The sequence below is a fragment of the Mesoplodon mirus genome (assembly GCF_964341445.2).
Source record: "Mesoplodon mirus genome assembly, chromosome: 3".
NCBI lineage: Eukaryota > Metazoa > Chordata > Mammalia > Artiodactyla > Ziphiidae > Mesoplodon > Mesoplodon mirus.
The window spans coordinates 116,471,936-116,485,222 of NC_138978.1; the positions used below are offsets into that span (position 1 = coordinate 116,471,936).

General features: G+C 50.8%; 1 protein-coding gene across 1 annotated transcript; it reads right to left on the reverse strand.

Moving 5' to 3' along the window:
• Positions 1-313: 313 nt before the first annotated feature.
• On the reverse strand, positions 314-7,084 carry THEM5 (thioesterase superfamily member 5; the record flags this gene model as incomplete). The annotated part of the gene is given in 7 exon segments (XM_082612182.1): positions 314-446; positions 1,144-1,254; positions 4,388-4,467; positions 4,471-4,552; positions 5,762-5,946; positions 6,868-6,954; positions 6,956-7,084. Coding segments are annotated over 7 exon segments (807 nt in total).
• Positions 7,085-13,287: the final 6,203 nt, after the last annotated feature.

A 13,287-nucleotide genomic window follows, 5' to 3' on the forward strand; every position in this document is an offset into this window, starting at 1 on the left:
GTCTGCACTGCACCCACAACCAGAGCCACGGTGGGGTGGGAGGAGCCGATGGGGCATTCTGCTTCTGGCCCACAGTTGTGCATCTCGAGGCCAGGGGCCCTGTCTTTCATCGCTGTGTGCTTGGTGCCTCGCCCAGTGCCTGGTCCCTGGCAGGTCTCAGTACATCGCTTCTATTGGTGCTGGATGGGAAGGTGGGTATGTGAAAGGCCCTGGAAGGATTTTCATTTCCAACTGCAGAAGGGTCTTGGACTGCAAATGGGGCTGTGAGACTTTATTTATGCAAAGGAAAGTGCCTTCTCCCTCACTTCACCAGTTACTTCCCAGACACCCCCCGCTGCTCTGGGGTGTGTCCCAGGTAGGCAAGGCGGTTGGCAGTAGGCTCTCCTGAAGGCATAGTGTCTAGTATTGAGATGAATCCTTTTCCAGCTGCAGCTGGAGGAAAGTGCCTGCAAGAGAATGGGGGAGCCAAGTGGCAGGAGCCAGAGCACAGATGGTAGGAGCTTGATGGGGTGCTCAGAGCATGTGCACCCAGTTACTCAGTACCTGGGTCCTCTCCTGTGGTACAGGTTGGGCCACTCATACATAGAAAAAAAAAACCCTAGTTGGGTTTTCCCTCACTTTGTCTGTGTCTCCTGCAAGTACCCAACCCCACTCTAAAAAGCTGGACCCCGGCTTGGGACTGGATCCTTAACATTCCCCTTCTGTTTGTTCTGGGTGTTGGGGTGGCAGGACAGGGTCTGGGGCTGAGGCTCTCTCTACCTGAAGCTTTGGCATAAATGGTCTGCTGGTCTGTGCTCTGGACGACGCAGTATATGTAAAGCTGCTGGTCCTCAACCTTTTCCATGTCAACGTTCAGCACAGCCCACGCGGATTAGCCCCTCCCTCACATGAACCCCTGGCCGCCATCCCTTTACCTCTCTGTCACCCCATCCTTCTCTTCATCCCACCCTGCCTCAAGGACTAAAGTGGCTCTGGGCTCAGGGATCTGCCAGCAACCAGAGTCTGACAGCAGAGGTTGCATTCCGGCTGGGAACCAGAGGACCGTGTGGCTGGGGAAGGAGAGTGACAGGCAGGACTTCTACGCCTCAACTGCCACACATGGCTGTCCCCTCAACAGCCAACACCCCAACGATCCATACTCACTTTTTGAACCTGATGTTGAGATTTAGTGTGAATAGCCCCTCTCCAGCCAGGTAAGCAGTTTTAGAGAAGATCTCATCTATCATGGCTGCCAGTGACCCTCCGTGGGCAAACCTAGGGGTGGGGGCAGGGGGCAAGGCCAGGGCTGGAATAACCCCACCTCCATCTTTCCCCAGGAAAGGAAAGGAAACAGATCTGGATCCCGTCTGATCAAACCAGTCAAAATCAGCTGATTTGTCTTCCATGTTGCTGCAGCATGTGTTAGCAACCACTGATACCATGATTTTATTTCACCAGGAAAAAAAACTTTTTTTGTTGTTAGAGTTAATGGAAAAACCTTTTTCAGATTCATCAGCTAATTACTGGCGGCAACTACCATAATTTGGAAAGGTGCACTCCTACAGGGAATGATAAAGCCCCTGAACTTTTGGGCTTTAGTCTCTAAACCATGACCTTGGGCCAGCTCTCACCTCACTAGTCACTATGGCCAATGTTGAGTCCACATTTTCAAGATGGGTAAACGTGGAAGTTAACTTAGGACCTATAAAGTGCTGATGAGATAGACTCCCGAGCAGTGCTGCCGGTGGAAAGCCGAGAGCCGGCTTCAGCAGTTTGATGCCAACACTTGCTTTATGTACAGCACATAAAACTCTCATTCTCACTTGTGTAAGCTGACCTTCATGCCAAAGCTCCGTTGCTGGTTAAGCTGGGGACAATAGAAAGGAACCCAGCTGGGGGCCATGCAACCACACCCACCTGGTTTGACTCCTTGCCTCCATGTTCACTACATGTTTGATCTTGTAAAAGTTGCTAAACCTTTCTGAGCTTTAGTTTTCTCACTGTGAATTGTGAATAAAAATAATTTCTATCTCATTAGATCAAATGAGGTAATGTTTACAAAACCTCATGTATGCTTCTAGTCACCTCCCTTCCCATATTGCTTGAAGGAGGGGAAGAGTTGTTGCCAAAGAACCCTAAGCCTGCTCTTCCCTTGTCCTCACTGGCCAGGCAGGAGACCCATCCGCAAGTGTGTAGGTGCTGCAGGGTAGCTCTTGGTCAGCCAGAAGCCTACCCGGCCTCATTGCCTAGGGGCTGGGTGGGTACTTGTCAAGATAATAGAAAATACATATATTGGTCTCTGCCCCTGATTCCTGGCACAGAGCTCCTGAAACCCTCTATTTCCTGGGTGATAGGAGTGTCTTTTGTTCTAATGAGGCAACTCCCGGCCGGCTCCTGGTTGAGGGCTGGTCACCAGAAAGACCAAGCCATGATTGCAAGCTTGGAATTTTCAGTCCTGCCCCCCGCCCCTCCCCCAATTCTCTTGAGAAGAGAGAAGGGCTGAAAATGGAGTTAATGATTGATCATACCTATGTGTTGAAGCTTCCATAAGAATTCCAATTAGTATGGGGCTCAGAGAGCTTCCAGGTTGGCGAACACATCCACACTAGAAGAGTGACACACCCCAACTCCACAGGGACGGGAGCTCCTGTGCTTGGGATTCTCCCAGACCTTACCTTAGGGGTTTCTTCCACCTGGATGTTCATCCTTTATCATATCTTTAATAAACTGGTAACTGTAAGTGTTTCTCTGAGTTCTGTGAGTGGTTCTAGTAAATTAATCCAACCACAGGAGAAGGTTCTGGGAACCACCAATTGTAGCCAAATCAGACAGAAGTTGTGGGTAACCTGGGGACCTACACTTGCCATTGGCATCTGAAGAAGGGTGGGAGCAGTCTTGTGGGACTGAGACTTTAACCTGTGGCATCTGGCACTACCTCTAGGTAGACGGGGTCAGAATGGAGTTAAATTGTAGGACACCCAGCTGGTGTCACAGAGCATTGCTTGTTGTGGGGAAAAATCTGAGAACATTTGGTGACCAGAAGTGTCGGAAGGGAAGTGTTCTATATGAGAGTAAAGGAGACTCACAGGAAAGACAGACGTAGCAGGGAAGAACTGGGTTTTTCCTTACCTAGGAGATAAACTGAACTGGGTTTTTCTAATTTGGTGCTAATTTCTTCTCTGGACCCCCTCAGTCCTCTGGCCTCAGTGTTGGGTGGTCCTCCTCTGACTCCACTGCCCCACCTCCATGAGGCCCTAAATAAAGTCAGCCACACTCCACCCTATCCCTGCCTTCTTGGGGGTGTTCCTCTTCAGAAGGGAGGGGACCCATGGCTTGGGTAGAGCTCTGACCTAGTCCCCCAGTGTCTGCCTGCACTAGTATGGAAATCAGTGTGCCCATGGAAGATACCTTAAGGATGGCCAAGGTGACAAAGGGCTGCAGTCTGAATCCATGGCCTGTAGAGGTGCTGACATCTATTAAGCTCTTTGAATTCTGTATAACTGCAATTGAGTCTCTCTCAGGCCTTGGGACCCTAAAGCTTCTCCTTCCCCCTCCTCCCTCTTCTCCCTTGCAGGAATTCTGAAACCAACAATAGCATTCAGTGAGTGTCTAAAGCAGGAACAAGGATGGAGAAGGCAGACAACCGTGGACATGGTGACCCAGTATTCTCGGGCAAGAAGCTCAGGGCCAGCCTTATTTCCCTCGTGAATGTATTTATGTCCAGTGTGAGTTCTTTTCTGGGTCTATTCCCAGTTTGGAGGCAATGGAGTACAGTGGAAGAAGCAATGGACTCGGAGTCCCAGCTCCTGCATTAGAGTCCTGGTCCTGACCTTGATTGCCTGTGTTACCTTGGGCAAGATAACTTATCTCTGTGTGCCTCAGTATGGCCTGAGAGCTATATTGTGCTTTATGGTTTATGAGCACATACATATAGGCCCATAATATCATATCTGTCAGCTCTTCTGGAAGGTAGATATTATTGCACCAAGATTTAGGTAAGGAGACCAAAGGCTAGAGGTTAAATTGCTTGCTCGGTGTCTCCAAGCAAGCCTGACAGAGCAGGACTGGCAGAGCAGGACTGGAAACCTGGCTCCTAATTCCAGATCCTGTCTTCTTCCAAGTCCAACACATCCTTCTCAAAGTGGTTTCTAAGACCCCTTCTTACTGGAAAATTCCCAGACCTGAATAAGGATGCTCTTTATTATCTGCACAGTGGGGACTGGACCAGATGACAGAATATCCTTCTAAGTCTGATACTGTGAGACTGGAGCCCAGAGCCTCCCACTCCCAACCCAACTCCTTAGAGAGAGGTACAGATCCCAGAGCCTGGCTGCACCCAATCCATCTCCTGAGCCAAGCGCAGGAAGCAGCCAAAGATATCCCCCACCGGGCCTGCCTGTGGCCTTACCCTGGGGGCCCCTCCAGGTAGGGGCCTGGTTGGAAAAGACAGACAGACTTCTTCTTGGATGGGTGGAAAAAGGTGACATACTAATAGTCTTGTCCTTCCGTTTCAATACACTTGGTGAAGATGTGACGGTCACTTTTGTCTGGGGAGAGATGGGGAGTGACACAGCTGAAGAAAGGAGTGCGTGAGGGCATGGGGCCCAGTCAGGATGAAGGGCCAGTCGTTCATCTGGCCCTTCAGATGGATGGAGCCCGGCCTCAGGTATAGGGTTGAGGAGAGAACCAGAGGACATACAGGCTCTGCTCTCAGGGAGCCTTCAATTGGAGAGCAAGGCATGGATCTGTCCTCAGGGCCCTCGGTCTGAGGGGGACACAGCCCTGTCCTTAAGGAGCCCTCAGTCTGAAGGGGATACAGCCCTGTCCTCAGGGAGCCCCGAGTCTGTGGGGACACAGCCCTGTCCTCAGGGAGCCCTGAGTGTTGAGGAAGAAACACTCATGAAGTTCGCTGGCTGAGAATAGATGTAGGGTCAGGGGAAGGTCAGATTTTAAGAGACCTTAAACATTGAAAATTAAAGTGTATGGCATTTAATTCACATATAATTCAAAATAACAATACTGAACAGAAAAATAAGGGCAGAAGAGTCCCCCAAAGTTCTGATTATTTTTCTCAAGGCGACTATAAGAACTATATCCTTTTTGGATGGAATCCAAAGTCTTCAAAAAATTTTGGTGCACCCGCTTTGTTTTTTCCCTAAACCCAATGTACCGCCCATTCATCACTGGGCTGGAAGAACACATATGTGAATGAGAGAGACAAGTTAACACACACGCTTGCTCACACACACGCACATGCAGGGAGATCAAAGTGGAAAACTCTATCACTCTGATCTGTGGGTGTTTCAGGAGAGCCTTTGGGCCTAGCAGAGCAGGGATGGTGTGCGGAGGTCTGCAGTGGGCAAGGGGGAGTCCGCAGACCTTTGTGGGGTGGGGAGGAGGACTTGGGATAAGGCTTGACAGTAAGGGAAGCACCCCGGGAGAGAAAGCAGCGGGGCAGGGAGCTGAGTCAGCCGTTCTCCAGTGGGTGCACTCTGGGCTGGGAACAGAGGCAGCTGCTAGGGTGTGCTCTCTTCCCCTGGGAGGAGGGGAGCCAGGGCCCTGAGAGGATGCTTTTCTCATCCACCTGCCTGGGGCTGCAGTGGGAGGGGTGGAGTTAGCAGAAAAAACTTCTGGCTGAGAACTGGCACAGAGCTTGTGAATTTCCTTCTTGAGCAACTCTGACCACAGGGAAAGGGGCTGGCTGATCTTACCCTGGTGGGCTGGGGTGTACGTGTGCCGATGGGCCCTCTCCAGCCAGGCCTTACCTTAGGAAACCGTTAACACTAATGGGAGCTTGAGCCCCTGGATGTGGTTTCTGTTGGACTTGAAGGAGGGCAGTCTGATCCAGCCATCGGCCTTAGTCTTCTCCAGAAATTCGTGGTACAGGTTCAGGATGTCTGGACACCAGCTGGCATTGGGGAGGGCATAATTCTTCAAATCTGTCTTCTTCTGACAGAATCTTGAGACCTGGGCAGGAAAAATCAGGGAGACTAGAGAGCTTCCTAGGAGTTGGGCTTCTGCTTGGGCTTCGGGACCTGTAGGTAGTGTGCTCCTGGGTTCCTGGGCTCTTCAATCCCTTCCGCCAGTGTTGACTTGAGGGAAATGGCCCTTGGGGACTCCTGTGGGTGACCAGGGAAGGGGACACTAATGTGCAAAGGAAGGGAAGGAAAGGCATGGGGGCTGACAGAGGCATGCTGCTCTGTGGTGGCGCATTAAAATTGTCCTGTTTTAAAGCCTGTGAGCTATTCTTTGAGGCTGAGAACGGCTAGTATTAGCCCCACCTTGCAGATGGGGAAACTGAAGAAACACGGCTAAGGTTGCCAAGCTTGTCAGTGTGAGAGCTGATGGTCAGACTAGATCTCATCCTGAGACACTGTCTACCCTGGGGGTGTGACCACAGGTGAGGACCACTGTTATCACCCCCTTACCTCAGGGGCTACTCTAGCTCTGTCCATAGCTGTGGGCCTGCCCGGGGAAGGGGGGCTCCTTTGAAACCTGTTTTGGGTGCCCATAATGGTGCAGTACCTTCTGTGGGATGAGGAGGGGTCCTCTGTGATGCTGGATGCTCACGCGCCAAATGCACCCATGGGCAGTCGGCCACACACAGGGTCCTTTGTCTGGGGGTGTCGCAACTCAGCTGCAACAGTCGGAGTCCCATAGGAGGAAAGTGAGTGGTGGCCACACAAGATTCAGATCAGGATGAAAGTAACCTGGTAGTCTTAGTTATGGATCTGGGCTGCTTGGTTTCCTTTGCCAAATCAAATAGCTCCGAACAAACTGCTCACCTGCCCTGGTCACAATCTGGGAAGAGGAGATTTGGGGTGCTCCCTACACCCGCGGCCCCCAGGAGAAGGGCTGTGCATCTGGCTGAGTGGGGCACTCACTCACCAGGGAGTCCATGGAGGATCCGAATGCTGAGGCAGGGCTGAACGTGGGCAGGATGTAGGGGCCGCCAGGAAGGGCTCCATGGTGGCCAAAGTCTTGCTGCCACCTGGAGGCCTCTTCTTATTATGGTTGAGCGCTGGGATCGGGTCGGCAGGGCTGTGGCAGCGAGGGAAGTGAGTGCACTTATTCGGCTGCACCTTGGGGCTGTCGGGGCAGCCATCTCTGAGAGAAGCCTCACTCTGTTACAAGGCTTTCATTAGCAAGCTGCCACCGCAGATGATTAGGCAAGGCTGGGCTGGTTTGATACAACATCCATAGATGCTTGGGGACTTTACCTGCTCCAGAGCCCCCCACCCCCAGCACTTGGGGAGGGGCAGATGCTGCTTGGGCATGAATGCATAGCAGGACTGTCCTGAGTTCAGAAAGAAATATTTATTAAAGGAGCAAAAAAGTACATAATGAAATAGTATAGCATATATGAAGCTTTGGAGATTTGCCCTGGAGTTTTTCTGGGGAGAACCCAGTAATATTCCCAGAAAGATAAGGGAGGTCTAATCCTTGATTGGAGGCTACTGGTGGAGTGTCCGCGTGTGTTGGTGGAGTGTTTGTGGCAGGTGCTCTGCAGCAAGACTCTGAAAGCTCTGGTATGATCCTGGGACTCAGAAAACCAACTCGCAGCCCTCAGCCACTCCCTTCTTCTACCCCATACAGAGGGCAGCCCAGGCAAGCCTCCACCTGCTGGTCCCTGGTGAGGACGGGGTGGGGAGGCGTGGGGTGGGGTGGGGGGAGGCCTTGGAAGGGGAGGTCAGAAAATCATTCAGGGAGGAAGCAGCTTAGCAAGGGCATTCTGTGCTTTGGGAACCCCAGGGAGCGGGTGATGGCAGCAGACAATGCTGGGAGTGAGGCGGGGAGCGGGGCAGAGGAGGCTTTGCTGATGACGAGCCTGGAAAAGAGCCAGCTTTGAGTGGGGGAGTGGGGAGGAGTGCTCAGTCAGCATCTGCAAGGGTGCGGACTCTTTTTGGTGGTGGTATTTCTTGTACTGAGTTAAAACTGCCAGTTTTCAACTAAAAGTCCCAGATTTTAATGCACTAGAATAAAGTGTGTTCTAAAGGTCAGAACTATGCAAAGATGGAATTATAATGATGATGATGATGATGATGATGAGTTTGGTAGGTTCTGAAAGATCGTACTGATTTAATATGGAAATTTAAAGATTTTATCCCACTTTCTGTAGTTAGCTGTCCTAGAAGACTAGGATATAAATATTTTCCTCATCTCTTGTCAAGGTTTGAAGGAAACTTCTTCAAGGACTGGGGGAACCCAGTTTTTTTGGTTGGTATAGTCTCTGGGTCTAATCATAAATATTTGTTAGTTGTCAACATTTAAAAACAGGGAGTTGGGACTTCCCTAGTGGTCCAGTGGCTAAGAATCCACCTTCCGATGTGGGAGACGTGGGTTCCATCCCTGGTTGGGGAACTAAGATCCCACATGCCATGGGGCAACTAAGCCCGTGCACTGCAACTAGAGAGAAGGCCTCGCACCACAACTAGAGAGGAGCCTGTGTGCCACAACAAAAGATCCCACGTGGGCCTCCCTGGTGGCGCAGTGGTTGAGAGTCCGCCTGCCGATGCAGGGGATACGGGTTCGTGCCCCGGTCTGGGAGGATCCCATATGCCGCGGAGCAGCTGGGCCCGTGAGCCATGGCCGCTGAGCCTGTGCGTCCGGAGCCTGTGCTCCGCAGCGGGAGAGGCCACAACAGTGAGAGGCCCGCGTACAGAAAAAAAAAAAAAAAAAAAAAAAAAAGATCCCACGTGTCACAACTGAGACCCAACACAGCCAAAAATAAATAAAATAAAATAAAATAAAATAAAACAGGGAGTTTCATACAAAGCAGAAGGCCAAGGACCTCCAGATAAGTGGAAAAATCTGGCAACAGGATCTTCATTCCTATGCAGTAGCCGTGGGCTGGAGTGGATGCCCTGTGTCCTCTGGCTTGCCCCACCCTCCCCTGTTACTGAGCATTCCTTCATTCCCTCTGCCAGCCTCTATGTGTGACACTTGATTTGGGAGATGGGACTCGAGGAGGAGACAGGAGTGAAAAGAGGAATCTTAGAAAGGGTAGATGGACTGAAGAGGAGGCCGAGGAAGAGGGAGTAGGGAGAAGGAGAGGGATCCACAGGGGGCCCCGGAGGCTGGAAGCTGATCCCAGGAAGGTTGCCCCAGGAGGAGGCGGGGGCTGTCATCCCAAGAAGAATCAGTAGCTGAACCTGGGAAAGGAAATCCTTGTTTCATTGCCTGAGTTCATTGTCTGCTTCCTGACACAGAGCTCCTAAATCCCTTGAAGTTTCCTGGGTGACAGGAGTATCCTTTGTTCCAATGAGGTGGCTCTGACTGGACTCCAGATAGCCTCAGGAGGGGGGTTGGTCACCAGAAAGACCAAGCCATGATTAGAAGCTTGGGATTTTCAATCTCACCTCTCATCCTTCAGGAAGGGGAGGGGGTTGGAGACTGACTTAATGATCCATCATCCCAACGTGATGAAGCCTCCATAAAAATCCCAAAATTTAAAAAAATTCCAGGTTGGCACACCCCACCTCCATGGGGACAGAAACTCCTGAGCTCAGGATCCTCCCAGACCTTGCCCTATTTATCTCTTCATCTGACTGTTCATGTGTATCTTTTTTTTTTTTTTTTGCGGTACGCGGGCCTCTCACTATTGTGGCCTCTCCCGTTGCGGAGCACAGGCTCCGGACGCACAGGCTCAGCGGCCATGGCTCACGGGCCCCGCCGCTCCGCGGCATGTGGGATCCTCCCAGACCGGGACACGAACCCGCGTCCCCTGCATCAGCAGGCGGACTCTCAACCACTGCGCCACCAGGGAAGCCCTCATGTGTATCTTTTATCATACCCTTCATTAAATTGTAAGCTGGTAAATGTAAGTAAGTGTTTCTGTGAGTTTGGTGAACTGTTCTAGCCAACAATCAAATCCAAGGAGAGGAGGGCTCATGGGAACCTCTGATTTGTAGCCAAGTCAGACAGAAGTTGTGGGTACCTTGGTGACCTATTACTTGCGACTGGCATTTGAAGTGGGGCACAGTCTCGTGGGACTGAGCCTTTAACCAGTGGGGTCTGCACTAACTTTGGTTAGTGTCAGAATCGAATTATAGGGCATCCAACTGGTGTTGCAGAGAATTGCTTGGTGTGGAGGAAAACCCCACACATCTGACATCAGAGGTGTGTGTGAAAGTAAAGGGGAAACACAGGAAGTTTTTCCTGTAGGCACCCTCCTACTTTACTAGTTGTTTTGCAATTTTTGGTTAAATCAACTTTCAAATCCTTACATCATTATGATTACAAAAATTTTGTTCTCAGCCTTGCCATATGCTCTAGTTACTTTTTCTTTCTTGTATAACTTTTATTTTCCTTGAATTGCTAATATCCAAGGTTCAACTGGATGCTGTGGTCCAGGAGAATACAGGGAAATTAAAGGACAGTGGTTGAGATGACCAGCCTTCATTTCCCAGCTGGGAGGGGGGAAGAGTGAAAATAAAAGAAATGAAGATCTGGCAATGTATGTGCTATTTAAGAGCAGGAATAATGGGATCAAAGGTATGACAGATGGAAGGTAATTAGAGAGAAAGATATCTGAGGAGAACGTCTATGGTGATGGCAAAATCGTATGTAGGGTGCTGAATTCTGGTGGCTGGCATAAGATGGAGGAAGTTGGTTGTCCAAGGCCATCTAGGAAGAGAAAGATTAGGATTGTGAAGAAAGCGCTCTTTTCCCCCTTTTGGACTCCTTTCCCACCATTTCACACATCTTGTGGATTCTTTCTGCAACACAGAGCTCTTCTGACATGTGGGCTGGGAATTCAGCTACCCAGGGAGGTGGAAAGGTGCTTGGCTAGTGCCTTGAACATGGTCTTTGGCCACAGCCCTTCTCCTTCTGTGTGAACTCAGCTCAGAGAGAACAAAGAACACTCGGCTCAGAGAAAAAGCTTCTCCCCAGACCTGGATAAGCAATTATAAAACAGGGAAGTCAGTGAAGGTTCAGCGTAATTCAAAACTCCTGTTGGATTCTCATTTAGCTTGTTGTCTGCCTGGTGCATTTCCTGTTTGGGACCTTGTGGGGGAATGTTGAGTTTGGGGCTTCTCTGGCTGAGCTATGACAAATCCTCAGAAGCACATCCTGGGCCTGACCTGGCAGGTGGTGCACAGAAGAACCAGCGGTGGTGTGCTGGTAAGTGGTAAGGGATTAACAGCTCCTGGTGGGCGGAGAACTCTAATTGGTAGCATTTGCCAGCTTTTGTTGTGTAAATATTCCCATGGTAGCTGATTTCAGGCTAACATTATGATGCCACTGACCCTGACCATGAGGCTGGGAAGAGGTGTGCTCAACCAGCTCTTGCAAGCTGGTAGGCACGGGCTCCGGCACACCACTGAACTGGAAAATTCTTTGGCTTGGAGCAAAGCAACATGGGTAACCAAGGCCGTCGTAGGTTTGGCAGGTCACGTCTCGGTCCTGGGTCCTCCCAAATGTAAACTCGTGCCCTCTTCTCTCTTTTCAAGTTCCCTTCCCTCACAAGACTGACTAGGCTATAGCACTGAGTCTCCCCAGCCTGCCCTCCTCCCTTGCTGCCCGCCAAACAAGTTCATAGGACATTTTTTTGTTTAAAGATTTTTGTGTTGTTTCAAGACATTTAAAGAGGAAAATTACAACATTTCCAGAAATCTTACAAAGTCCTCCTCATCTTAGGGGGACCTGGAAGCCCTCTCAGATCATTCTGGACATGCAGTGGAGCTCCCCTGATGGCCAGCAGGGCTGGCTGGCTCCCTGCTGTGATGGGGGATTCCCAGCACTTTGGAGGGGTTCTGCCTGGGATGACACCCATCTGGCCTTTCTGGATGAGGAAGAAACTTCCCTGGTAGCCTTCCTAGACACCATTGCTATTTAGTGCACTGTGAACTCAAATCCCTCCTGAAGACTCGGCCCTATAGGCTCACACAGGGCAATTTCTGGAGGGCTCCCCGACTGCCCATCTCCCTATCAGTTCATGGCTGATCTCCAGACTCCCGCGCAGGCTGGTCCTGCCCTCAGGGACACTTGGTTTCTTGACCTTCTTATGAGCTAAGCGTCAGGGGGCAGGCTGGACACGAGCCGCTGTGCACTCAGAGAGTGATGGGCAAACTTGAGGGCCCTAAGAGGGGTCTGTGCTGGCCACGTTCCATTCAGGAGTTGCCACCATAGAATCCAGGCCCAGTTGCCAGCTCTTCTCATTTTCCCAAAAAAGCCAGCACAAATCCAGATTTTTATGTGAAAACTTCTAACTTTTAAATGTTGCAACTAATGTATAAAATTTTGCATGATCCAGACTCTGATTGGATCTTGTCTTGCACGCAGCTGATCATGCCCCCTGGTTCTAAGCTCATTCTTGGGCCTTTCTCACATCGCTCTTCCAGACGTTTCTTGCTTGTCTGCCCCAGATCTCTCCTCTCTGAGTCCTCCTAGGTCAGCTGTCTTTTCCTGGTTCCCTCTGGGAGGGACTTTCCTGAGATTCATTTTATACTCTGGTGCCCACAGTGGGCCCTTTGGAAAGGAAAATATGTTGGAACTGATTAATCATTGGGCTCTACGGTGCTTCAGGGTTTTTGTTTTATCCAGTTTCTAAGGTTCTTGGTCTTTGCTGTGGGTGGGAAGTGCTGATGGGAGGCTCGGCCTCAGACTGGTCAAGACAGGAGAAAAAGCTGTCTTCACCAAACCTGGGATACCGGGTGGAGTTAAAAGCAGTTTTTGCTAAGTACTCTGCCCAGAGGGGGGCTCTGGGTGGGCTGCTGGGATGCTCACCTGGGAGAAGAATAACACAGGGAGGGCGGGGCTGTGGCAGAAGACCCCATGCCCAGGGGAGCTGGGCAGCTGATAGGCAGCTGCTGGCTCCAAGTGCTGCTGCCTGGTGTGGTCACTGGGCTGAAGGAGAGGGTGGGCCCCCGGCAGAGTACAGGGTCAGGGAACTAGGCCAACCGAGGGAAGGCTGAGCTCCTCCCAGAAATGTGAGAGCCCCCCCACCACTGCTCAGCTGGAACTGATTTCCTATTTGTGAAATGCTAAGAGGCAGAGAGAGGCAGGATCTCTAAGCTCAGAAAGTGACAAATCCTGAAGGTGTGTGTGTGTGTGTGTGTGTGTGTGTGTGTGTGAGCGTGCACATGTGCGCTCATAGGCCTGGCCAGGCCTGCACCTGAAATTCCCCCTTTCTCATACCCACTCACTTGAGAGGTGGTACCTTCAAAACCAATGGGACAGTCACATCTGTTTTCCAAGCGTGGGGTACAAAGTAAGGTCACATTCATTTTATTTATTTATTTGGCTGCGCCAGGTCTTAGTTGCAGCCCGCGAGATCTTCGTTGCCATGTGCGGGACCTTTAGTTG